Here is a 26,550-nt window from a genome sequence, read left to right on the forward strand (position 1 = left end):
GGTTGGGAAGGCGTACTGTGTGTGTACTGTATTTCTTTTTTAGCTTTCCCCCCTGTTCCGGCGTTGTAAACTGCCTTGGAACATATTTTGATGAAAGGCAGTATAAAGAAGAACATGCTAATGTGTGTGTGTGTTTGTTTTTTAATAAACACGTGTGCTTGTCACTATCCTTCCAATGTTGCCCACTGGCATGATTCCCAGAGCAGGGGAGACGGAGTCTTTTCCCGACCGTCTTGCAATGTAGGTCAGAGGCTTTTATTGCTAGGCTGCCGGTGCGAGAGCGACGACACTCCGGATCTATGCTTACTGCAGGGCTTTTCGGTTTGGGAAGCGAGGCATAAACAGAATAAGCATAGCTGGACAACACCTTCAGCACCGCAAAGGCCGGCTTCGCATGCCCGGGAATCCAGTCCGGCCGCAGCTGCCTGCCAGGAGCTGCTGCTTCTGGCCGGGCGCGTAGGAAGCAGCCATTGTTTTCTCGCCCCTGGATTAAGCATGAAGCCGCCGCCGGAGCGAGGGAGCAAGCTGCCCGCGAGTCAGCATCAAACTCTCCCGCCGGCCGCGCCATAGTCCGGGGATTAGGTGAAGCCCCGCTTGTCGAGGATTATTCCCCGCTTGGAGCGGAGCAGCCGCCACCCAGCAGCTTCCTCGTCTCGGTCGCGAGGCGCAGCGGCTGGCCGCCCGCGATAACGAGGCCCCTCCTGGAAGGCCGGGCCTGGAAGAGGAGGAGGCGCGGTCGGGCGGCCTGCAGGGCCTGTGCCGCGTTGCTATGGCGATCTCGCAGCCCACGGCCATGGCGGACGAGGAGTCGGAGCGCGACAGCGTCCACACGGGCGAGTCGCGGGAGCTGAGCGAGGAGCTGCACCAGGACCTGGCCCAGTTCTCCATTTCCCAGCTGCACGACTTGGTGGAGGAAGCCAGGTGCGGCGAGAAGAACCGGCGCGGCGGCTCCGGCTCTTCCTCCAACGCAAACCCACTTGGGGCCCCTCGAAGACAACCCTTTTCCTTCCCCCCGACTGGTTGGCAGCCATCCCTGTGGGCAAAGGGAACGACCTAACCTGGGGCGGTGCGGGTCTCTCGTTCACTTCTATGGCAGAAAGCGGAGGAGCATAGCTAGGGGGCAGGTTTGGCTGTAAATCGCATTCTGGCCATCAGCCTTACTAAGGATGGGTTTCACTAACTAAATCCAAATAATAGCCAAGGTTACATCCGTACCATACATTTATAGCACACATATACCACCTGGACAGTCATGGCTTGCCACTAAGTCTCCTGGGAATTTTGTAGTTTGCACATCACAGAGCTGTCATTGCTAAAGTTCCCAGGATTCTTTGAGTGAAGAAATGCACTTTAAATGCGCTTTAAAGGTATGGTGTGGATGTAACCCAAGATATGGGGCTTTTCAGTTTTATTAACTCCCTCCCCCCAATGCTATGAATAGGTGTGCTTTACCCTCTCTAACCCTACAATGTTGTTCCCCGACCTGTAAGGAAACATGTCACCAAACTATACTAAATTCAGAAAACAAGCTCAAGAAAAAGTTCAGGATGTGTGCTGTAAATGGAAAAGTTACAGGAAACAATGATGCTGTGTGCAGACCTGAGGCAGTCGCCCTGTATGACTGCTACCTGTGGTAAACTTAAATGGTACACACACACTTTTCTCAAATGTACTAAGATGTTGAGAATCTCAAGCAATAATATTATACCCCAGGATATATTTTAAACTTAATTTCATTAGTTAAGGTGTTGAATGTAACACCTTAATAAATAGGTAAGCCAGAAGGAGAGGTGAAGGGCATTTCCATTGCCTGAGAGGGACTGGTACAAAAAAAAATATTAAAACCCAGTACTGGACCCTAGGATCACAACTGAGAAACAGTGGCTTAGACAGAAGATTAAACCAAGTACGGTAATCTTCAATAAAGATTGCCCCACAGAAGATGGAAATAATTTTCTCAGGGAATGGGTGAAATGGCAGTTCCAAGAAGAGGAATTTTGTTGATATTGTTATATATATATATATAGAGAGAGAGAGAGAGTGTGTGTTTATGTGGGACATTTTAAGGCATGGGTAGGCAAACCAAGGCCTAGGGGGCAGATTTGGCCCAATCGCCTTCTAAATCCGGCTCACGGTCGGTCCTGGAATCAGTGTGTTTTTACATGAGTAGAATGTGTCCGTTTATTTAAAATGCATCTTGGGGGTATTTGTGGGGCATAGGAATTCGTTCTTTTTTCTCCCCCCCCAAAAAAAAATACTCCGCCCCCCCACAAGGTCTGAGGGACAGCGGACTGGCCCCCTGCTGAAAAAGTTTGCTGACCCCTGTTTTAAAGAGTAAGCTTTAAAACTTTTCTCAGGTAGTTATTGTTCCAGAATTTATTGCTGCTTTACCTCAAATGCAACCCTCAGAGTGGTGCAAAGGTTATGTGTCCCCTCTCTAAGGAGTAAGTTACTGTAGATTGCAGCCTGAGGATTTTGTTTTCCTCAGATTTTGCCTTAATGGATGCTGCTGTCATCCCTTTTGGTTTGTGACATGCATTGCTCACATGAACCACTGGGTTTCCTCACCTAATCTTTCATCTACCTTCAGCCATGACAATGCCATGCTCAAACTCGAGACAACAATGTTTGAGAAGACTTTCAATCGGCTTGAGCCAAGGGACTTGGTGCTGGAAAAGTTTGGCTCTTTGATGGACATGGGACAAGCACAACTTGTAAGTTACGGGATTATTGTACAGATACTGGTATAGCTGTTGTGACAGTATTTGTGGTTTTGATGGTACAAAGCGTCTGCTCCCTTGTCCTTTGCTGAAGCTTAACTGGCCAGAGTGCGTATGAGAAGCAGACCCTGAATTTAAAGTGCTGTTTTTGTCCTATAAAGCCTTAGGTGGCTCAGGACCCCAGTACCTTAGGAACTGTTTCTTCCTGCCTTGACCTACTCAGACCCTGCACTAGTCATCTGAAGCCCTCCTCCAAGGGAGGGGCAGAAGGTGCCAGCACAAGATTGGGCCTTCTCAGAGGTGGCTTGCAAGTGTGGAATGCTCTCCCCAGAGAGATGTACCAAGTTCCATCACTACCTATATTTAGACCACATTTTGCGCTTAATTGATGTTCATCTTTTAGTAGGTTAGGGTATGATTTGCCCTTTTTATATTATTGCAGGATGAGTAATTTTAGTCAATTAATGTTCTTTTATCTTTTTTATTTATTTTGAATTTTGTATCATGTATGCTTTTATAATTGTAAGTTGATTTGAGACATTTTTTGTAATAAGCAACAAATATAATACTAACCATATATTATTATTATTAATATCAGGCTGCCAATCCATCTTGTATCCAGTTTACCACAAACTTCATCTAAGACACCTAACAAAGCATGTCACTTATTAATATTCATAAAGGGGGAAAAGAAGAAACAAATACAGTGATGGTAAATTCTAGAGTTCAGTTGCACCTTTTGTGGCTTCATATGTAGAGCTGTGTGCTTCTATCTTGCAATCATTTGGTTTCCAGGCACGAGGCAGGCGCAAATCTAAATCCCGGTTAACAGCAGATCGTCTGGTGGGTCTGACGGTGGAGCAGAAATGTGACATAGCACAACGGGAGCTGGAGGAGACAAAGGAAGACGTTCAGAGGTTAAAGGAGAACTCAGAAAGGCTCTTGCAGAACTACCTGGTATAGTTGTCCATCTGCTCTGGGATAGGAAGAGGCACGTAGTGTTGTATCGCTGTACCGAAGTGTGTGTTCTCTCCTCATTGAGGCACCTGTACATGCCAGGTCAAATTTAGTAACAGTGAGCAGTGGTATGCCATTTTTGGCCCACTCAGCAGTATCTGGCGATTCAGGTAAAGAGGCACTTTTCTACCAATCAAACTTATAATCCAAAGGCAGTTCATTTAGTCAAGGCTGTAGACAACTGGTCTTCTTGAGAAGTGGAAGGCAGGAAATGATGGCACTTGATAACATTAAAACACTGGGCTTCAAGATCCCCTGTATTTTCTAGGCTTTAGCGCTGATCTTGTTATACATTTCTGTGCAGTAGTACTTTGGGAAAGGCTTAAAAACACCAATTTATGGACACTCCAAGGAGCTATGGGCTTATAAGAGCCATAGTTAAGGGGAGGAACTGCCTTTTAAATGACTGTCAGTTTTGCTGTTGATTGGGAAGATACATGCCAGGCTGTCTCTTGCAGAATGTCAGAATATTCCTCTTTTGTGTATTTTAAAATAGATGCTGAAGAGCTAAAACTTGGGTTAAATGTCTCTTTTCTGGATACTTAAACCTGGAGTGCATAGCTGGCCAGAGTGGGTGGCTGCTTAATTTGTCTGCCAATGAAATCACTCTTTCCCTCATTCAGTATTTCAGTATTATAAACACAGCAGGGGCTGTGGCATGAGAAGTACAGCAGAAGTGCTTGGCTCACACAGGCTCTTATGCATGGAGTTTGGGGAGCCCAGTTAGGGTTAGTTCCAAAATTATCAGTTGCAATAACATGGTCTGGTTTGGAAAGCTTTTCCAATGGAGTGTGACTTTCAAGGTGGGAACTGAGCAAGGGAGATAAACAAAAACATTGTTTGGGCCTGCACCATCTGCCCTGTGGGAAGGAAAGGGGGGAAGCAAAAGAGAGGCAGGAAACATCAGTGCCTGCTCCGTTGGACTCACCCACTCATAGGCAACTTTACATTTTATATCATGTGTTGGATTGCAATTTTAAAATACTAAAAGAACCTTGGGTGCCTTGGCAGAAAGGCAGCATATAAATGTAGTAAATAAAGAATTGCTGGACATCTTACCATCAGTTAGGCATTGCTCATTAACAGTCATAACAATTAATGGTCTTGGGCAAGGAGTTCATCTCGAGTACCACAGTCAAGCAATTCATGTTTGCCACCTACTTCCTGCTGCTGGTCTCCACCTCAAGAGTTTACAGAACACAATGCTTTGTCCCCGGGCAGCAGCTGGGCAGCATGGTTTTCCATGAGAACAAATCAATGACATGCAGCCTTCCCTTACTGACGGTGCAATCTGAATTTGGCAGGCTGTCCTGGAGGAAGCAGACATCCGCCTAGTTGACATTAAGAAAGCTGTGCAGGACTTTGACAAAGATATAGTCAAAACCATCACCAAGAAGAAAGGGAGTGTCATCGCCTCTGAAAAAGTGCTAAGATACATGGAAGATAGGATACGCTACAGGGTAAGTGGAGAGAACATTGGGGAGTCCCACCAGCTGCTCTCATTTTGCTCTGTTAGCTGACTGAGAACCTTGGTAAAACAGCCTGTTAGTGGGACCGTCAGTGTCTCTAATCCTCCTGCATATGTTCTTGTTTTGTTAGATACCAGCAACTGAGTGCAGTAGCCTGTAGACATCATGGTGGATCCCACCAAACAGTGGCATACATTCAGACGCCTTAAGCAATCTTTGCCATTCAGAGGAGGACTTCCTGAGAAATGTGTCTATTTCAGAGCATTCTTATTCCATAGAATACATATCTTGACATTATAAAGCTGAATCAGTAAATAGGATGGATATTTATCATTAAAGAACCATACCTAACCCTCTACCTGTATCCTTAACATGCAGAAATAAAACAGGTAAAGCTCATCCTCCTATCTCCATGCCAGCTTCACCACATTTCTACACGTTATATTACATTTCAGCCTGGTAAATACACAGGAGTGGGGCCAATAAAAAAGATGGTCCCAGTTCTGATCTTCATCAACTTTTCCTCAATTCAATCTTTCAGAGAATGGCTATTGCCTGTGCAAGGCAATAGCAATAATAATGAGCAGCTGCCATTCCTTCTAGTTTAACTGCATCAGGGTTGAGAGCTGTTTATACACAATTATACACAATTGTATAATTGCTCAAAATACTTCTGAGATGCACCTAACTCTTTGGCCTAAAATAGAGTTCTGTGCAACTCAAAAGTCTTCACACATGTTAGAGTTGAGAGGCAATTCCATTTGGATACATGTAAGGTCCAAGGCAAAGCAGCATCCCTGTTATTACCTGGGAGTTTCCTCTGGAGAGCTTTGCCACCAGGAGTGATTGGTCACAGCCTGCAGGGTAAGTGCTCATCTCCCAGCCACACATAAAGTACATGTAAATGCAGGCAAACTTTAGCAGCAAGCCTGAGAAAGAAATTAGGTGACTTTCTTTTTCAGGATGTACTGAAAGAGAAAATTCGTTTGAAAAATGATTCCCTGAAAGTCCAGAAGAAGAAGATGCAAATGCAGCTCAAGCAGGTGCGTAAACTGCAAGTTTGTGAAGGTGCATCTCAACAGGCCAGTCTCGCCTCAGTGTACCATTGCTTGGTGTCCCATGCATTCCATGTTGTTGCTCATTGATCAGAAGTATCTCCATAAGTAGAACACCAGAATCATCAATTCAGAAAGAGCACCCAACATTTGGAACATGTCCTCTTTTAAAACCATCCAAATTTGACTATCACGGCCTCCTTTGGGAGCAAGTTCCACAGATTAACTGTGCACTATGTGAAGAAATGCTTTCTTTTAAATGTCCTGAATCTTCCAACTTTCAGCTTCACTGGATGTTCTAGTATTATGAGAGATGGAACAAAACTTTTACCTGCTTTCTCCATGCCATGCATAACTTTATAAACTTATATCATTTCACCTCTTAAATGCCTTTTCCCTAAACTAAAAGATCCCAAACACTGCAACCTTTCATGGAGGAGTCACTCCATCCCCTTGATCATCTTGGTTGCTGTTTTCTGAACCTTTTCCAACTCTACAATATCCTTTTTGAGGTGAGGCAACTAAAACTGTACACAGAGAAACCTGCTATGTACTTGGGCTCCCTGGTCAGTGACCCACACTGTTCTCGGTTGGTCTGCAGAAGGAGGAACTCGGGGAGGCACTACACGAGGTCGATTTCCAGCAGCTGAAAATCGAGAATGCTCAGTTCCTGGAGAAGATTGATGAGCGGAACCAGGAGCTGCTGCAACTGAAGCTGACTGTGGGCAACGCTATCCAGGTCCTCAATTTCTACAGAGTAAGTAGAGCAGTCCCACAGTACTCTGTCTCTCTCCTGCTCTTTGGTTCCCCATACATGGCTTAAGATGGCTGCTGGAAGAGACCTGGGATCCAACTGCCTGCACTTCCCCACTGAGGGGGACAGCGCTGCTGTAGACCAAAGCTCTGCTCTGTAACCAGCAATTATTCTGCTAAGGAGTAAACACAGCTTTTCCTCCATCTCTTCTGTTGCAGAGCAAAGTTCCAGTGGTCAGAAACAGTGGCAGGGGAACCTGGGGCCTAACCTCTGCCTCATTTTCTACACCTTTTCCTGGCTTTCTAGGGTTACTCCTTGGCAAGTCCTCCTTTCTCCAACCCCAAATGTTGGAAGGGCAGTTTTCACGGGGACCATTGTGCAAGAGGGTTAAATGCTCCCTTCTCCAAACTGCATTCTCATTCATGATTCTCCCCCACCTGCCCATGCCCTCTGCAATGGGGGTGGGGGTGCTGATATAAAAGCAATGCTTTTTGGACAGGGAGTTAAAATGATCAAGTTGATTCCTAGAGAAGAGGGACAGAGCATAGGAAAGGAAATGGCAACAGTCCAGAAAATGGCCAGAACAATTTAATCAGCGAGAATAGAAGTGGAGGAAGGGGGTATATTCACTTGGGTAATTGTGTGCTATTGAATTGGGTTTTTTTTTAAGTTGAACATTCTGGGCTCTGAAAAGAAAAAGAGGGGGAACTGAGTATGGGGAACATGATGTTTGTTCATGATGTCATGCAAATAATCTGTAGAAAATGAGTGTGTAAAGCACAGGACCCAACGTCTAGGGGCCAATCTCCCTTTGGTCCCTCCCACTAAAATATTTGAGGGGGCTGTGCCCCCTCCCCAAGTTGATGGGCACTGCCATTCAAATGGTGTGCGTGAGCCATGTCTTGGGATCAATTATGTGGGTCAAAGCTAACCTGCCCCCCCATATTTTATTCAAGTTGGTACCCCTGGTAAAGCATGGCTATTCTGCAGTAAATGTCTAGTGTGGAAGCAAGCTAAAAGAAGGACTGAGTCTCTCTGTCTCTGTCTCTCTCTCACACACAGACATCCTGAAAGAGGCACCATTTTGGACTAGTGGGTACCTTTTGAATTTAGGGGCTCCAGGCACAAAATGGCTACCATTGGGAGGGGGCTTGGCATAATGCAAAATTGGAGGGACAACTGTCCCTGAAACCTTATGCTTACCATGGGAAGCTTCTCCCACCCCAAAGGAAGATCCCCCTGTGTGCAAATGAGCCTATAAGAATCAAAACTGTGGGACTTGGTCCAGGAGGTTGTATCATCCTGGGCCAAACTTAGAGGAGGATGAGCCTAGGGACACAGGACTCTTGGTCCATCTAGCTCAATAATGTCTGCACCAACTGACAGCAGTTCTCCAGGACTTCAGACTCAGGGGCCATTCCTAGCCCTTCCTGGAGAATCCATCGGGAGTTGAACCACGAACCTTCTGCATTCCAAGCAGATGCTCTTAACCTCTTAGCTTTGGCCCTTTCCCAAAAGCCTCTGGAGCATATTTCACTGTCCAGAAGAGGGGATTTCAGCAGGAGTCTCTTTTTCTGCATCTCTTCAAATCTCTTCTTTGCACTACTGTCTTCATTTTCACTTGGGCATTATTCCCAGGGAATAATCCTCATATATCGCCAGCTAAACATTGCAATATATCACAATATCTGAAATAAGGATGGAACTTTGTAAAGGCGAATTTCATTTTGTGAGCATACTTTATACTTCCATTCTGGATTTAGTGTCTGTGCTGGCTACTGAAACCTCATTTTCCAGTTACAGCTGTTCCATGTGTGGCCAGGTAGCATTGATACATGCAAAGTAAATCTGGATGCTGGCTTCTGAAAGTTCCTTCTGCTTAGGTAGACACAGGCCATCCAACCTTCTTTTCCCTCTCAGTCTGGCTCAACTTGTTTTATTTCAGAAGAAACTGTACACCGCAATGACCCTGGCCACCAACCTGGTGAAAGATATTGCCCAGAGAAAGGAGTCCCTGGAAAAAATTGAACATGAGGCCATCCTCGTTGAGGAGGTAGGACTGAAGGGAGGCACAGGAGCTATTTAACTGCAAGCAGAGGTTTTAAAATAACAGGGACAGGATCAATTTACTGGGATTATTTGTGAATGATAGTGTTGCCGCCAGGAACAATGTCCAGTTTACTGGCTCCTAATGTATTATTATTATTTTTTATTGTTAATGCATGTGATTTTTCAGGCTTGTGAGTCAAAGTAGAGCAAAAATGATCCCAGGAGAAAAATCAGTACACTAAGGGAGGGCGTTGTATTATCTGGGAACTAATTTGCTTGCTAAGTGATACTGAAAAGCCTGGACAGGAACTTTCACATTTTCAGGAAGAAAAGTGTGAATGGTTGCAAACTGAAGATGGTTTATTTGCGTAGATCAAGAGGGTGACTAAGGAAAGAATGTCAGGAAAGGCTCAATGCCTCTTTATCTTCTGTGGGTTGTACATTCAGGATAAACAGCTATTTCCCTTACTCAGAAAATAGGGTGGGTTACCAGCGGGAGCCCTGCAGTGTCTGGCTTCAGATGAAAACGGCCAGTCATCAGCTGGGGAGTAAGGGACCGGTGAAGGGTCCAACTAAATATTACAGTGAAGATCTGTGATCAGCTCTCCAAACATTTTTATTTTTACTTTAAAGAAGTCACTGGGGGTTCTGAATGTGATTGGTGGATTGATGTTGGATGAAGAGGTGTTTAGCCCTTTCTCCCCCTGCCATTTCCCTGATCTAAATTCCTGCCCCCACCCCACCCCATACAATGCAATGAAATAAAACTAAAGAGAGTCTCTCATCAAAATACTTTTCTTTTTTCCCTTTTTTAATAGGAACGGTTCAAAGCCGAGGTCCTGAACAAAAAGCTACGGAAACAACTGGCAGAGTACAAAGTGCCTCCTGTCCTCGACTATGTCCATGAGAAGATGGCAGTACATGAACTGGAGAACATCATCAAGATCTGGGAGAGGAAGGTGGAAATTGCAGAGGTATGAGCATGCTGGCCTTACATCTGGGCACCTGTGCCACAGGGCTGACCACAGCGAGGTCTGTGTTATACCTCTGTTCTGCCTCTGAACACAAACTTGGCACTGATGTGGGCAAAATGTGGCCAAGTGCCTCATTGTTATACCCAGTACCAGGTTAAAGAGAGGTAAAATTCCCTATTCGAAAAGGGTGTTCAGATTGTGTGCAGGAAGTGGAGTTGGGGATCAGTGTAGGGATAGCCCTGAACTTGAAGAGATGTGGCTATGGACAAAGACTCCACTTTCAACCTGTTGCCTTTGGCATATCCTTTCTTGTCCTTGTTCTCTCCCTTGCTGGTTTGCAGAGCAGGGTTTTATTTAAACTTTCTAGGATTGTGAAGGTGGCAGTAGAGCATCAGGAAGTAGATAAGCCCTGCAGATAGTGGATGCTGTTTCTGGAGCACTCTGAAATGATATTACTCCAAGGTGCAGATACAGGAGGAGAAGCAGCCTCTCTGTATACGTGTGGTTTTTTCTCCTTGCTTGGAGTTTAAAAGAGGAGCAGAATGAGGATGAGCAAGCAAGAGAGGGCCAGGAACAGCTGCTCCACCCACCTTAGGGGCAGGAACTTAGAGAGCATTTGTCATTTAGGGTAAATAGAAGGCATACAATAGTTGTCCCCCTCCCCCTTGGTCTGGGTTTTCTTTCTCAGTCTCTCTCTCTGTCCCTCACTCCCAGCTCAGTTTCTTACTGCTTTCCTCTTTCCCCCTCTTCTGTCTCACAGATGGCCTTGCGGGGCTACCAGAGTACTTGGCACAAGGCAAAGCTGGCTAGTCAACAGCTGCAGGCTCTTCTCCCAGAGCAAGGGAGCAACTGAGAAGGAGAGAGCTGGACAAAGGCACTTTACCAAGGGCCCAGTTGCCTAGCCTTGGCTTGGAAGAGAACAGGAGCCCCTGCAGCACATGCCTCCTGCTTCCTCTGTCTTCTTTGGCTCTCTCTTCCTGACAAGGTACTTGCACCAGGGTCTCAGGAACCCTGCAGTTGTTGTCCCCTTTCCCTTTCTGTTCCCCTGTGATGGGTTACTTTATAAGTCATCAATATATCTAGCTATATTTACCACTTTGGAGTCATTTCATACCACATGGTTCTGAGGAGATTGAATAAGGAGGGTTTGAAGTTTAATTGTCCAAATGGGACTTCTGGGGAAATGACAGATGAGCATAACAGCACACACCATATCTCAGCTGTGCATTTCTCAGAAATGTCTGCTGCTTAACCTGCCACCATCCAGCATGTCAGAAGACAGGGCATGAGGCTTTTAGAGAAGAGTCCTTCAGGCTGGCCTAACTTGGCTGTAGAAACGGGAAGAAGCTCCCCACTGTAGTAGTCATAATAGATGGGATCAGACTGCTTGGCCCGTGACTCAGCTGGCCCTTCTGGGAGCTCCTGGCTGTCTTCTGTGAGGTGCTCTGTATAATTAAGGCTGGCGTGGTCTGAGAAGTCAATGGCTCTCTCCTCCCCAATGGGTTCAAATATCTCTTTGCCCTCCTCCATGGGAGGTCTGAAGGGGCTGTGTCTTGAGTCGGGGATGGGAGAGGCTGGAGCTCCCCACTTTGCTGTGGTGGTCACAATCCAGTCGCCATAGGAAGACACTCTGGTGTAGAGAAACGGCCCATAGCATCTCATACCGCCCTTGGTCATCACTCCCTTCAGCACCCACTGCCTTGTTCCATCTGCCTGGCACATGACCGGGTTGCCTGGGTATCCCTTTGGAAGAGGAAAAAAGCAAAGGTGCCTTTATTTATTCATTTCAAATACCTCTCCCCCCACCTCTCCACATGCAGTTCAAGGCAACTGACAGAGAAATCATGAAATACAATAAAAGCCAAAGCAAAATAAGAAAAAAAATATAGAGCTCATGACCTAACAAGAAGGAGGAGTTTGTGGAGCTTTTGGGTGGGCCACCTGGTCCAATGAAAAGGTTCCATCAGGAGCAGAAACTGCTGTTTTACTCTCTGCTGCAGATCCCTTCCAAATAGCAGATCAAGCAAAATGGTCCCACTAACAACTCACTTCTACAAACAGGGATGGCCAGCAGCAGGCAGGTAGACATTGGGCACTGTGAGCTGGCTGGCTAAGGGTGTCATAGTGGCATACAGGGTTCTCCTCCTCCTCCTCTCTGTTTTAGAATCATAGAATCATAGAGTTGGAATAGACCACAAGGGCCATCGAGTCCAACCCCCTGCCAAGCAGGAAACACCATCAGAGCACTCCTGACATATGGTTGTCAAGCCTCTGCTTAAAGACCTCCAAAGTAGGAGACTCCACCACACTCCTTGGCAGCAAATTCCACTGTCGAACAGATCTTACTGTCAGGAAGTTCTTCCTAATGTTTAGGTGGAATCTTCTTTCTTGTAGTTTGGATCCATTGCTCCGTGTCCGCTTCTCTGGAGCAGCAGAATGGATGACATCTATATGACATCCTTTTATTTATTTGAACATGGCTATCATATCATCCCTTAACCTCCTCTTCTCCAGGCTAAACATGCCCAGCTCCCTTAGCCGTTCCTCATAAGGCATCGTTTCCAGGCCTTTGACCATTTTGGTTGCCCTCCTCTGGACACATTCCAGTTTGTCAGTGTCCTTCTTGAACTGTGGTGCCCAGAACTGGACACAGTACTCCAGGTGAGGTCTGACCAGAGCAGAATACAGTGGCACTATTACTTCCCTTGATCTAGATGCTATACTCCTATTGATGCAGCCCAGAATTGCATTGGCTTTTTTAGCTGCCGCGTCACACTGTTGGCTCATGTCAAGTTTGTGGTCAACCAAGACTCCTAGATCCTTTTCACATGTACTGCTCTCAAGCCAGGTGTCACCCATCTTGTATTTGTGCCTCTCATTTTTTTTGCCCAAGTGAAATACTTTACATTTCTCCCTGTTAAAGTTCATCTTGTTTGTTTTGGCCCAGTTCTCTAATCTGTCAAGGTCGTTTTGAAGTGTGATCCTATCCTCTGGGGTGTTAGCCACCCCTCCCAGTTTGGTGTCATCTGCAAATTTGATCAGGATGCCCTTGAGTCCATCATCCAAGTCGTTGATAAAGATGTTGAATAAGACCGGGCCCAAGACAGAACCCTGTGGCACCCCACTAGTCACTCTTCTAATTCTCACAATAACCCTGTGAAGATGGGCCTGTCACCATCTCTGACCTAAGATCACTCAGCTTCACAGCTGAGCAGAGATGTGAATTAGGAGTGCATTTAACATTTACCTGTGGATCTTGAATAAACTGGATTAAATCCAGATTCATCATGCCTGGCCCTGTTTTCAGCCATCAGAATAACATGAAAATTAGACATTCCAAGACATTTCTGAGGATGCAGTTCTGAGATCACTTACGGGCTATGGTTCACCTACCAGCTCTTAACTGGTCTCTTGATGGGTGTTTCTTCTTTTTTCTTTTTTTATCAAATGCTGCCTAGGAATGAGTAGATCTGCCCCTTTCTCAAAAGTTCTTCAATATACCCCGCCTTTTAGAAAAAAATTCTTAGAAGGGGCTCACAAATATATATATATACATATACATACACACACACACACACACACACACATATATATATATATATATATATATATCTAAAAATTATAATTTAATAATAGAAAACACAAGTGCTAATGTTAAAGCACCACCCTGCCCAGTAAACGGCTGCAGCAATGCTCTTGTGTTAAAAGGGGGAAATATTCTCTGTACTTTCACTATGCCTTGCTGAAGTGTTTGCACAGTCACTAGAAGAGAACTTCTTGTTGTGTTTATGAATGGTGCAGAGGTAGCAGCAGATGAGCCTATGAACATGACTTTCTCACCAGGCATCCAGACATGTTGTCAGCTTTCCTGTGGCTGCAGCACTCTGTGGTCATGATTCTGTGCAGGGGACAGGGGTCAACATCCACCACCGAGAGCTTCCGTAGAGAGACGCTCCCTGTCTGGACTGAGATACAAAGGCATGAGCAAAGCCTGGCCTTTCTAGGTCTTTACAGGACTAAGTTGGCAACTGAACACAACACACATTGGGCTGCCCATCTTCCCTTCAAAGCCCACCCTCCTGTGCTAAAAGCTATATTTCCTGTCTTCTGTCCAGGGCAAAGAGGAAGTAGTTCTCCTTATTACCCAACAGTGAGAGGCAAGGTAAAGAAAAGAAGAAAGATCTCACTAGCTTCCAGAATTTGGTTCTGGCAAAATGTCTACAAATTGAAATCAGACTAGTGACTCTATTGGTTCAAAATAATTCTGTGGTCTAAAAAAGGTTTGAATAGCACCTTGCTCTTAAGTGTCCAGCCAGGAGAAATCTTGGAAGCCCCATGCAATAACCACATGCAAGGAAGACATAGATCTGATCCCTGGGAACTATGGGAAGCCTTCCACATGCAGATGGCCAATAGATGTGTATCCATGAGAGGGATGGATGTTCTCATGGGAGAAAAACTGAAAATAGGCATAACACCAAACATGCCACCCGGAGCTCCTCGTAGGAAGAGCAGGATGTAAATGCAACCCAAAAATAATGGAGCAATTGATCTTGCACAGCATTTGTGAAGACTGCCATTGTGAGCGCCATGGTACACAAGTAGCTCACCTGTGTGAGGATGCAGCCAGCCCGCAACCAAGCAGTTCCTTAGAGCTGTCACAGGGAAGTTTTCAGGTGGGAAGCAGATGGGCTGCAAAGCCTTGCTGAAATAGAGCCGGGCGCCTATCTTCAGGAGGGCAATATCATGGTGAAGAGTGAGTTCATCAAAGTCTTCATGCGGGATGATGGCACTGATGGGGATCAAGAAACTTCTGTCTTTCAAGCCTGTGATACCAACCTGGGCCAACACCTGGGTCCTGGCCATGGAAAGCGTAAGCAAAGAAAAGACACTTGAGTGAATACAGACATGGGCCCTTGCTTCAGGCCTCTCCATTCCTGGGGGAAGCTTCTGGGCTTGAGGCACAGAAATTGAAGAGGAGGTGCAGCGATATAGAAAAAGAATCAGTCAATGAATGCCTGACTTTCAAGTACCAGTTAAAAGCACAGGAATCCTGACATCATTCTAAACATGTCTTTACATACCACCACCACTACTACTACTAATAATAATAATAATAATAAAAAATAGAAGGCAGGAGAGGGGTTAGGTTTTCATTAGGATGCAGGAAATGGGGAAGGGAGGTTTAAAAATGTCCTTGTTGGCCCACCCTCCTGACTGTGGTTATTGGCTTTTTTTAAACTATAAATCATATTGGTTGCCAAACACACACAACCAATCCATTGTTACCACAGGGAGGCCTTAACAGGGAAAAGCAGATAGGTTGCACAAGTCTCCTGCTGCTGCTTTTGCATGTGGCAAAAGGGACCCTAATTCCTGCCTGCTAGGCTTGCCAAGGTTTTGACTGGCCCTTGCTGGATCAGGCCAGTTGCCCATCTAGTCCAGTAGCCTGTTCTCAAAGTGGCCAACCAGATATAGCCCCAGACTTCATTGTGTTTCTTTGCTGGGGGCTATGTACTTCTGGCAGCCTATTGTGGTAGGATTCTGATTAACTGAGCAGCCAGTTTTCCAGTGTGGCTGGGAACAGAGGTCTTCATCTGAGGCTTTTCATGGACTCACCTGGGAGTGCTTTTCCTGAAATACCACCTCTTTTGTAGCTGCTGCAAGGGACAGGAGCAGGCCACTGAGCAGAGGCTCTACTGCAACCCTGCTACATCTCCAAGTTGACCTACTTGTCTAGCTAGAATGACCCAAGGATAGGATTGTGCTGCAAGAACTATTATTAATTGTTGCAAAGTTTTTTCTGGCCCTTGAGAGAAGTTGCCTATACAGTGTTTGATGATTTGCAGCTATAACTGTTCCTGCTCTATGTGTGTAAAAACCTCCACTTTAGCACCCACCTGTTCAGGAAAGTAGAGGCTGCACTTACTATCCAGTGTTTATCCAGGATACAACCCAAAGCCAAGTGGTTGCCATAGACATCCTGCAAAGATACCATCCAAGGGAGTTCATCCACAGCTGCAAACTCTTGCATGGGTCTTCTGGGATCTAAGCTGATCTGCATGCCACAATCTGTGCCAGTGAGAAAGAGGAGGGGCAAGTCAGTCATCAAGGCCTGTCTGAATTCAGCCTCAGCCACTGTATTTTCTCCATTGTTCTGCTAATATCCAGGAGGTTCATTACCCCATTGTGCTGCAGGAAGCAGAACATGTCCTTCAGTGGATAGGGAGCCTTTTCCAGCCCAAGGTCTGCATTCCCTTCTAGACAACTTTCCAAAGGCCACATGCCAGCGGAGGGTGAAGCCAGAGGGAAAAGTGGGCAGAGAAATGGAAGTACATTTGACCTCTCTATCCTCCATCCAGGCAAACAAGAGGCAGGCCCTCTATTATAGCTGGAGCTGGTAGAAGCTAGAGTCCAACATTTGGAAGGCCACAGGTACCTCATCCTTCCCTGTGATACATGTTTGTTTCTCAGTTATGCCTCATCGGCCCTGTTTTCACGAGAAAATCCAAAAGTTGGAAAAGAATGCAAAGCATTTGAAATAGTGTACAACCTTGGTCAAATTCTACCTGAAGGGGAGAACTTGTGTCATCTACTCTGAAAACTGCTTCAGCAGTTAAAGATGTGACCTAGGGCAAGTATACCAGTTTGCCTAGTTACAGATAGGTAGCCGTGTTGGTCTGCCATAGTCAAAATAAAAAAATTCCTTCCAGTAGCACCTTAAAGACCAACTAAGTTAGTTCTTGGTATGAGCTTTCGTGTGCATGCAGTTTGCCTAGTTTACATTGTTAATGTTAGCCTTTGTCAACCTGGCAGCCTCCAAACGTTTTGAACTACAGCTCCCATAATGCCTTGCCATTGGCTGAGGCTGATGGGAGTTGTAACCCAAGTCTAGCAGGCACCAGGTCGGCAAAAGTCTGGTTTATTATGGTATTATGCACTATTTGGATTTTGGGTCATCTAATGTGGCAGCGATAGCAGATACTACCATTATTATTATTATTATTATTATTATTATTATTATTATTACTACTACTACTACTTACAACACACACAAACACACACAAAATATTAGCAGTGTCCACCTTTGTTGCTTTGTGTCCCCACCCCATTTCTGATCGTCTCGGCATCCTTGGGCCGAGAAAGGTCTCTTAGCTCTACTGCTCTACTGCCCATGGCCAATGTTCTGCTGCAAGGTCAGACCCAAATTCTTCACTCACCAGCCGCTGAAGAGGGCAAGATGGAGCAGCACAAAAACAGGTTTCCTATGCAACGTCCCTGTTAGAAAAAAAAAGAAGCAGCGGACGGTAAGCTCGGCACAGGCATTTCCCAGGACCTTTCCTCATTCTCTCATCATCTTCAGCAGGAGTCAGTCTTTCTGTTTCGAAGCCCAGATCAATCCCATAGCCCCTGGAGAAGCAAATGCAGCATGTCTAGCAAGGCGCTGCTAGTGTTACAGTGATCAGTTTTTACCTTGAAACCTTTTCTCTTAGGCAACACATACAGACACCACTTGTCATCATCTTTAGTACAATGGTTTTTCAAAATGTCTTCAGGAAGGCCTTTCAGGGATTCCTCAAGGAAAGGCACAGGAATGGCAGGCAAGCTTCTCCAATTAACGGCTACTAGCCACAATGGCTGTGTTCTACCTCCACTGTCAGAGGCCTCATGTTTGCATACCAGTTGCTGGGAAGCACAGGTGGGTGGAGTGCTGTTGTGCTCACGTGCTGCTTGAAAGTTTCCCACAGGCATCTGGTTGGCCACTGTGAGAAGATGATGCTGGACTAGATAAGCCATTGGTCTGATTCAGCTTTTCTTGTTCCTCTTCCCTTGCAATGTATAGTTGCAAGAGGATTGGGTGTGTTCTCGGTCACACAGTAGAAATGGGCCAACAATGATGATCCCACAATTTTATTTACTGCTGAACATGAACTGGGCGATCCAGAATTCTCCACAAAACGGCATTGGAATTCCATATCAGAAGTGGGGGGATTTATTGGAAGGCCCATCATTGTGGTGCAGGGTTGCCTGGAAGTAGGAAATTGGAAAGCCACTGCTTTAAAGCAGGGGACCCCCAACCTTTTGGGACCCATGGACCATTTGCAAACCAAAGGAGCTGTCATGGGCACTGCAACTTATTCTATTGACTACAACAGCATGCTGCTTTCAAGATTAATTTCAGCACAGGGAGGAGACCCTGTGGAAACCACAAAGACCTCGGCAGGTGCATGTGTGCCTATTTGTCTGGATATTCACTTTTTGAAATATGGCAATGATAACTATGCTGGTTGGGGCTGATGGGAGTTGTAGTCCAAAACATTTGGAGGCCATTGCGTTTTAAAAGACTGAACTAGAGGGTTGTGGTGCGGCTTGAGAACAAGAGGTGTCCCTCCTCCCACAGTGGATTGAAAAGTAAGATACTGTACTCAAATCAACCGGTATAACAGATGGATGAAGACCAATGGCCAATTCTCTTGAAACCTTGTCCTGCGTTTATTCTTTATTTATTGCATTTATATCCCACCTTTTTCTTCAAGGAGCTCAAGGTGATGTACATGATCCTCACCTTCCTCATTTAATCCTCATGACAACTCTGTGAGGTAGATTAGGGTGAGAGGCAGTGACTGGCCCAAGGTGACCCAGTGAATTTCATGGCCAAATGGAGATTTGAACCCTTGTCTCCCGGGTCCTATTCCAGCACTCTGCCCAGAACTTTCCAAACTTTTCATGTTGATGACACACTTTAGACATGCATCATTTCATGACACAGTAACTCAGTTTTACCAGCAAACTGGAGATTAAACTAACCCCTTTCCAACACTGGGAGAAGTGCGGGGAGCATTCCTGCAACACACCTACACACTGCAGCTGACACACTAACATGTCGTGACACACAGTTTGGAAAGCTCTGCTCTAACCATTACACCACACTGTCTCTTGTTCTCCTTTGTTTGACCTTCCTAGAAACTCCATTATGTGGTTCTTGTCTTGCTCTTTCTAAAACACATCTCTTTTCTGTTAGCCTTTTCCTATTCCATCTCCCAAGTTATTCTGTCAAGAGCAACCATATATTTTTCGGCCTTCTTTTACCAAAGAGGTCTTGGCTTGGTTTTGTGACCTCTGATTTCCTGCCATCAGGTAGACCCCCGGAGCGACCATGCCCTTTGCCAGAATTTGACACTGCAGACTCAACTATTGTTAGGTTGTGGTTGCCACGGTGCTGGAGTTCCTTCTTGCTGGCGTCATGACCCTCATGACCAATAACCTTTCTAGGACTAGACCTGCTTGTAGTTCCCCTTCTTGCTCTGAATCCATGACTGCATTCCCTAACTTTAAGGCTAATCTGACCCCAGGATCATTACTGAATCCTAAGAAGAGAAGCTTTTCTAGGGATGACCTCCCCTAAAAAAACTCGACAACTTTGGTTAGGCACTCCCCCTAAAAAAAAAGTCAAGTTCCTGCACCTCTTTTTCTAGAAGAAAAGACCTGGTGAGGGTAGCCAATGGGTCTCAAACTCTCATTGAATTAGGGACTTCCCCTGCATGTGAAGACAGGCTCAAGAAGGCGGTTTCTGCACATGGTGTAGGAGCAGATAGGGCTTGTCAACCTAGGAAGGTAGCCCATCTAGGAGAAGGAAAACCTTGATCCTAAACTCCTACTGCCTTGTGGAACATATCTGAGATAAGAAAAGGCTAGCAGTGGTTTCCAAACTTTTTCCAAAGAGGACCAGATTTGATGAAGTGAAGGGCCGTGGGGGCCAACCAAACTTGTTGAGCTTTTTTTAAGATTTTACCCCAGTAAATAAACTGCCACGAGGTTAACCCTCCCCTCCCCCCCATGATAGGCTTTGGGAGGGGGAAAGGTCCCATTCATGCAAATAGGACTCGCTCTTGGCTCAGTTGCTACACTCTGGTGGAGAAATGGGTGTCCACTGCTAGCTCTTTTTTTACCTTACCATCCTGTGTGTGTGTCCCACACTTTCCCTCATGAGAATGCAGGAATGAAAAATGAATGAAAAAGAATGAAATAAAAAAGTCTGTAAAAACTGAAACAATAAAATTGAATGAAACAATAAAAAATGAAAGCAATGAAACAAGAATGAAACAATAAAATTGTCAGTAAAAACTGTTGACAACTATTTAAAACCTTTGAATAATTAAAACCAGCAATAAACTAAAAACCGGATTAAAACACATGTCCACATTCTACATACAATAGGCTTGCCTAAACAAAAATGTTTTAAGCTGGCATGGAAAAAGTGCAGTGAAGGCGCCTGCCTGATATAAGTAGGCAGAGTCCCAAAGTATAGGTGCTGCCACATTAAAAAATCGTACAAGGTTTACTATTTAGTAAATTCTTTACTATTTAGTTGTAAATTAATTTAAGCTTCGTGGCCAGATTTGCACCAAGGTTTAGGAACTATTATACTGTAATATCTGCGTCAAGAACGATTGAAATTGAAAGTTTATAAATCAGCCGTTCTTTGCGGAGCGGAGAGACCCCCCCCCCAAGAGGGCCTGCAGCCTTGAAGAGGGCGAGTGAACCCCGAACACGCAAAGGCACAAGCCAAGCGCTTTGCAGCAGCGAGCCCACCGCGCAGGCGCGCAATCTGCCCCGCCCCCCCGGCAGGAGGAGCCATTGACAAGGGGCGGCGTGCGCGTGCGCGAACCAAGCGCGGGCTTTTCTGTAGCGGCGCTATGGGCGAGGCCTACACGCCGGTGGAGGCTGCGCTGGGGACCGAGGAGAGCTTCCTCTCTCTGGCAGACATCCTCATGTCGCAAGAGAGGCTGCCGTGCCGCGCTGAGATCAAACTACCTCGCCTCGCCACCGTCTTGGGTAAAGCGGCCAGTGCCGCCGCCGCTTCCTCAGACAACGCGCTCCCTGAGGTGAGCTAACATCCCGCCACCCTCCTGGACGGAATGACTACAACTCCCGACAGCCTCAAGTCGGAAGTGACGATACAGAACGGGAGGTTCAGACTTCCGTGCAAATCGGCTTTGCCCATAGATCTATAATGCGACTTCGGGACCATAGCGAGTTTCCGGGTTGAGTTTGAAGTGTCTCGGAGGACAATGACAAATCCCGGGATTTCAGTGGGGGGGGATCCAAGATAGTTGAGTGACTGAAATGGCACAATGGGTCGGTGCATCTGGCTGTTAACCAGAAGGTTGGTAGGTGGAGCTCAACCAGAGACGGCTGTGTGGGCAGGATTCCTGCACTGCAGGGGGTTGGACTAGATGACCCTGGGGGTCCCTTTCAGCTTTACAGTTCTATGATTGTATGAATGCAGGAGGTAGCAGCAAGGGCAGCTGTTCATGTTCTTGTAACTCAAGCCTTCTCTTTTTAATCTTTTTCCTTAATGAGGTCGTAAATCATTTACAAGTGCAATGCATCTGCATGCAGGTCAGCGGAGCATGAGGCTTCTGTGTGCCATTGGGCTCTGGACGGGCAACCCAAGTAGATCATGCTTCTTCGTGGCTGGTGCTCCAAGCCGGCTTGGAGCTCCTGGGGAGGGGAGGCTAAGGCTTGCTCTGGCTCAAGAGAGTAGAGCCCGAACCTTTTTAGACTTCAGCCAAACTTTGGCACCTGAGGAGGGGGTGGGGCCCATCTTGAGGGAGGGTCCACAGCTCAGTGGTTGAGCATCTGCTTCAGAAGGCCCCTGGTTCAATCCCTAGCATCTCCACGTAGGGCCAGGGAAGAAGCCTTCGTGAAACCCCAGTGGGCTGCTGCCGGTCAGTGTAGACTGTACTGAGCTAGGTGGACCAGTGGTGTGACATGGTTCCTCCTCTCTGTAGCTTCAGGGCTGTCCCCAACCTGCTGGTCTCCAGTTCTTTTGAACTGCAACTTCCTTGGGAACTACAGCTGTAAAGCTATTGTAGCTAACAGTTTCAGCCACATGCACCTTCCCACTGAAATATGAGGTTATTTATCATTTGTTGCACAGCTCCCTGTTCATTTAATCCCCACAACATTCCTGTGAGCTAGGTTTAGCTGAGAGGACTGTGACTGGCCCAAGATCACTCAGTGGGCTTCATGGCTGAGCGGGAATTTGAGTCCTAGTCTGACACTCTAACCACTACACCACACTGGCTCTCTTTATATGGCATGAAAGTTAGAGCAAATGTCTTAATTTACATTTTCTGTACTTTTTACCACACACATGAATTTGTGGTGCACCTTACTTTAGAACCATTAAAAAAAATATTCTAGAGCAATAAAAATATTATTCCTTTATGTATGACCTTTATCTTTCAAATCCATTTTTAAAAGCCTGAAACCATTTCATTATAGATTGGTAACAGTTAATCCTTTTCTTTTGTCTTTCTGAAGTAACTTTAATCAAATTCTCAGATATTATTACAGTTAAAATGTAAAAACATTCTATTCACAGTACTGTATTGTTTTTTAAAGTATGATATCTCCATTTGGAATGATTTTAATTTTGTAATTTTCCAGTCTCTTTATTTCATTCCTACCCTTTTTTATATACATCTATACACTTCCCTGTGCCATTTTGTGTAGAAATATATCCTGACACGATTAATAAAAAAACAAACAACTTTTAGTAGGGTTACCCAAATCAAGCATCCCAATAGTGTCAAACCATTTAAGATTATAGTGTATAAACACATATTTTCGTTACTGTTCTGGTAGTCTAAAACGTATGGAAAGTCTGCTATTGTCTGTTCCTTAATTTCACCTGTTCATCTGGGAGACACTGCCAGTACAATTTTGTTGGAATGTCTGAAACTGTTATCCCCCAACTCCCCCTCCCAAAATGTTAGAATCGCTTTATATTGCTTCCCCGTCCTACACCACATCCCAAATGTGAGGCAGAATGTGCTTCATCCCTGCAATTTCAGTGAAGTTTCTGTTTGTGCAAGTTTCTCTTTAGGCTGCAAACAAATTTGCTTCCAAGTTACTATGGCAGCCAATGCAAGTTTCTTGGAGTACATAACACGGCTGCAAGTCTGCTACAGTTTTATGTATACTGCTTATTGATGGTTTTCACCTTGTTTGTATTTTGATTTATGCAGGGCTCAAAGCTGGAAATCCCCCTCTGGCTGGCCAAAGGCTTATATGACAACAAACGGAGGATCCTTTCTGTGGAATTGCCAAAGATTTACAAGGAGAGTTGGCGGACGGTGTTAAATGCAGATGCCAATGTGGTTGACCTGCATAAATTGGGGCCATACTACTATGGATTTGGCTCCCAGCTGCTGAATTTTGACAGTCCTGAAAATACTGAACTAGCTCAGACTATATTGCAGGTAAAACACCGAATTTGACAGAAGTCTTCTTCCCCTTAATGCTTCTGAGCTCTCTGTGCTATGGTTTCTTTTGGTACTGAAGTGTTGCTCTTTGAGAGCTGTTAAACGTTCATAGCAACCTTCCCACCCAATTTTCCCCTGTGCTTTGTTGACTTATCATGGCAAGTACAACACTTGCTTCAGTGCCAAATGGCAAAGACCTTCATTAGAACCAACCAAAGTGCCACTAAATTTTGAGCAAGCTTTCAAGTTCTTCAGCACTCTTCATCTGAACGGATGTTCAACAAAACAGGAGGGTGGGGAGGGTAGAACGAGTTGGGCAGGATCTTGCCACTCCAAATCTACAGTTCACAACGGTCTTAAAATGGGAGTGCAGGAGAGGCTATGCAGACATAAATAGATAAGCCTCACTGGGTGTCAGACATGGCAGGATGTGCCCAAGGCTGCTGTGACAAAGAGGTGACAGTGGCTGCTTCCTCATTTTTGGAAAATAAAGTGTTTAGCATTTATTCATGTCAGTCTCCAGTGCTAGACTTTATCTAGATTTACTAATAATTATTTTGTTTGTTTATTATTTGTAGTAATAGCCTAAATGGCCCTGGGGTGGGTTACAGAAATATCCTAGTTAAAAGCACACAGTAGTGGCACAAGATAAAACTTGGGAGGGGAGGTCATTCCATAACCTGGGAGCCATCACAGAGAAGGCCCTCTCCCTGGCCACTGTCCCGTGGCACACACAGGCAGGTTGATGTGGGAGGAGGCGTATCATATATTTCGGGCTGAAGTCATTTCAGGCCCTGTATGTCATTGCCAAATTGGGCTAGGCAACTACTGCAGATCTTTCAAGACTGTTGTAATGTGTGTCTGGCACTCATTAGCAGTGTTACTGCTGCATTCTGCACAAGTTGCAGCTTCAAAACCATCTTCAAGTGCATTGCGGTAGTTCAGTCTGGAAGTCATCTGGGCTTGGATCATTGTGGCCAAACTATCCCTGACCAGGAAGGGCCATACCAACCAGAGCTGGACATAGGCTCTCCTAGCCACGAAGACCACCTGGTCCTCAGGTAACTTAGATGCTTCCGGGGGGGGGGTGTACCAACCCATTCCCTACTACTTGGACCTGAGTACCTGCAGCACACAGTACCTCTCCTGTCCAGATTCAGTTTAATGTATCGGTCCACATTACCAGCTCCAGGCAGTAGTCAAGCACCTGCCTCTCCTGCTTCAAATGGAGCATACTTTGCATGGTACACTAAAGACCAATTTGGATAGTTTTTCCTAGTGTTTTGGAGGGCATGTTATCTCCAAAAGTTTTAAGTTCCACCTTCGTTTGGTAGAATATCATTTCTTTCCTGTTTTAAAATTCTATTCTTAGGCAGCTAAACATGGTATTATCTAAGCACAGAAAATTGGAGGTAGCTGCATTGATCCATTGCAAAAACTAAACATTAAGTAAATGGCCTTCTATGGCCTAGATGCTACTATGGTCCCAAATCATTATGCTCATAATTCAGCCACAGCAACCCACAGTCAAAGGAGAAGCTAACTTTACCCAGATCTTTCTGTCTCTTCCCAGGCCAGGACCCACACCAGCCTTGTTCCATGCCTTCCTTGAGTGCTTTTGCCTGCCTGGAGTGGGTCCTTGATCTGGGATAATACGTTTTGCTTCCCTGGGTGGAGGTGTGTGTGTGTGTGTAGAAATCTCTGACTTTTGTGTGGCTGAAATGTAGCCCATTGTACAAAGGTTAGGCTTGCATCCATTATTCTTCCCGCTTTTGCCTCTGACCCCACTAACATGCAGCCCCAAGAAGGTTGGCCATGATGGACTGTGACCTTGGGCTGGAAAAAGTCACCCACCCACCAACTGCTGCTATAGTTTGTTAAACTGGCCTTGTGTGTAGCCTGGCACTCCCTTTGGCTACTTGAGCCTACTCAGGACTTCCTTCTATTCTAAGTAACTCTGCTTCCCTCTTCAGACATTTATTGGCCGATTCCGTCGCATCATGGACTCTTCCCAGAATGCATTTAATGAGGACACGTCTGTGCTGGTGGCCCGTCTGGATGAGTTGGAACGAGCCTTATTTCAAGCAGGCCAGAAAGGACTTAATGACTTCCAGTGCTGGGAAAAGGGTCAGGCCTCCCAGATCACAGCATCCCCCCTAATCCAGAATTACAAGAAGAGAAAATTTTCTGACTTGGACAGCTGAGTGCATGAAAGGCACAGTTGACACTTCCATGGCAAGAGACAAAAGAGGAAATGATGTTCATCTTATGAATTGAAAATCTCCCTGGTAACATCTTGAGATTAAACTAGAGCATATTTCTGAGGAATGTTGGCTAACACTGTGTGGCCTGCACCCGTCCACTCACTCTTCTAAAGGACGTACAAGATTATTCTGGGTTTGTGTCTGAATGGATACAATCAATTGGAACAAATCTTATTGGGCAATAATTAACATTTTATTCAATCTAATGCAATGTTTTAATCTTTCAAGTGACGACTCTAGAAATGCAGGGCAAAAGGATGAACAATTCTCAGGCAAATGAGTTTGCCCTCAGAAATCATCACTGGAATATTTGTACATAGTCTACCAGGTTATTGCCTTTGCTTTTATTTGCTAGAAAAGTGATCTTTCTTAGGGAGAAAAGGCATCTCCGATATATTTTAATGTGCCTCTTGATGCCTGCCCATTGCAAGGCGTCCTGTCCAAGGGGCTTAACTACTCTACTAAATTTAGTGGGCAGCTTTCCCAGTCCTTTGAAATGCAGTTTTCTGAATGGAGTTGGGATCTTTTAACTGAGAATTCTCAGCACTCGCAAAACTGCTTCTCCCACAATTTATTGGAGGAAGCTGTTGCTCTTAAACAGCTTACGCTTTTAATCTGAATGACATTCTACCTTGCTTCCATTGTGTATTGCTTATTTTGGCAGAGGGAGGGATAAATGTCCCACTCCCGCCCCCTATTTCTCTGCCTTTGTTGCAGACTCAGCTTGACAACCCATAAGCCCCTCTGTACCATCCCCCTGGCATGGATTTCCCTACTTTCCAGGAAGGTATATGCTCTCTTCAACATCCTCGGTCTTGGGAATCTCCAGGTTCCAGATTTTGCATTCTGGGTTCTGTTCCATCCTTAACAGCATAATTTCAGTGTAGGGGAAAATTAGTAATCCCTTTTACAGTTTCCCTTTTACAATTTGTTTAGCATTGCATTATAAATAAAACTGATTTTAGCAAAAGCAA

General features: G+C 45.4%; 3 protein-coding genes across 5 annotated transcripts; 2 read left to right on the forward strand and 1 right to left on the reverse strand.

Annotated features, from left to right (window-relative positions):
- Window positions 1–252: 252 nt before the first annotated feature.
- On the forward strand, window positions 253–11,130 carry CFAP263 (cilia and flagella associated protein 263). The gene is made up of 9 exons (XM_082230791.1): window positions 253–921; window positions 2,591–2,714; window positions 3,516–3,677; window positions 5,042–5,197; window positions 6,169–6,249; window positions 6,863–7,018; window positions 8,961–9,068; window positions 9,883–10,038; window positions 10,799–11,130. Exons 1-9 carry the CDS (start codon window positions 770–772, stop codon window positions 10,889–10,891), a joined length of 1,188 nt encoding a protein of 395 aa, XP_082086917.1. The 5' UTR covers window positions 253–769; the 3' UTR covers window positions 10,892–11,130.
- Window positions 3,377–20,923, reverse strand: PRSS54 (serine protease 54). Of its 3 annotated transcripts, none has more exons than XM_082230794.1 (7): window positions 20,854–20,923; window positions 17,259–17,316; window positions 15,939–16,110; window positions 14,649–14,896; window positions 13,879–14,003; window positions 11,249–11,781; window positions 3,377–3,608 (listed from the first exon to the last, which is right to left on the reverse strand). In XM_082230794.1, the coding sequence occupies exons 3-6, from the start codon at window positions 16,100–16,102 to the stop codon at window positions 11,287–11,289; spliced, it is 1,032 nt and encodes a 343-aa protein (XP_082086920.1). In that variant the 5' UTR covers window positions 16,103–16,110; window positions 17,259–17,316; window positions 20,854–20,923; the 3' UTR covers window positions 3,377–3,608; window positions 11,249–11,286. The 3 variants fall into 3 exon arrangements, with proteins under 3 accessions (XP_082086920.1, XP_082086918.1, XP_082086919.1); XM_082230792.1 differs by lacking the exon at window positions 20,854–20,923 and adding an exon at window positions 19,129–19,684; XM_082230793.1 differs by lacking the exon at window positions 20,854–20,923 and adding an exon at window positions 19,157–19,241.
- Window positions 20,684–26,550, forward strand: GINS3 (GINS complex subunit 3). The gene is made up of 3 exons (XM_082230798.1): window positions 20,684–20,924; window positions 23,076–23,309; window positions 25,286–26,550. Exons 1-3 carry the CDS (start codon window positions 20,736–20,738, stop codon window positions 25,514–25,516), a joined length of 654 nt encoding a protein of 217 aa, XP_082086924.1. The 5' UTR covers window positions 20,684–20,735; the 3' UTR covers window positions 25,517–26,550.

The sequence above is a fragment of the Podarcis vaucheri genome (assembly GCF_965113315.1).
Source record: "Podarcis vaucheri genome assembly, chromosome: 7".
Taxonomy (NCBI): Eukaryota; Metazoa; Chordata; class Lepidosauria; order Squamata; family Lacertidae; genus Podarcis; species Podarcis vaucheri.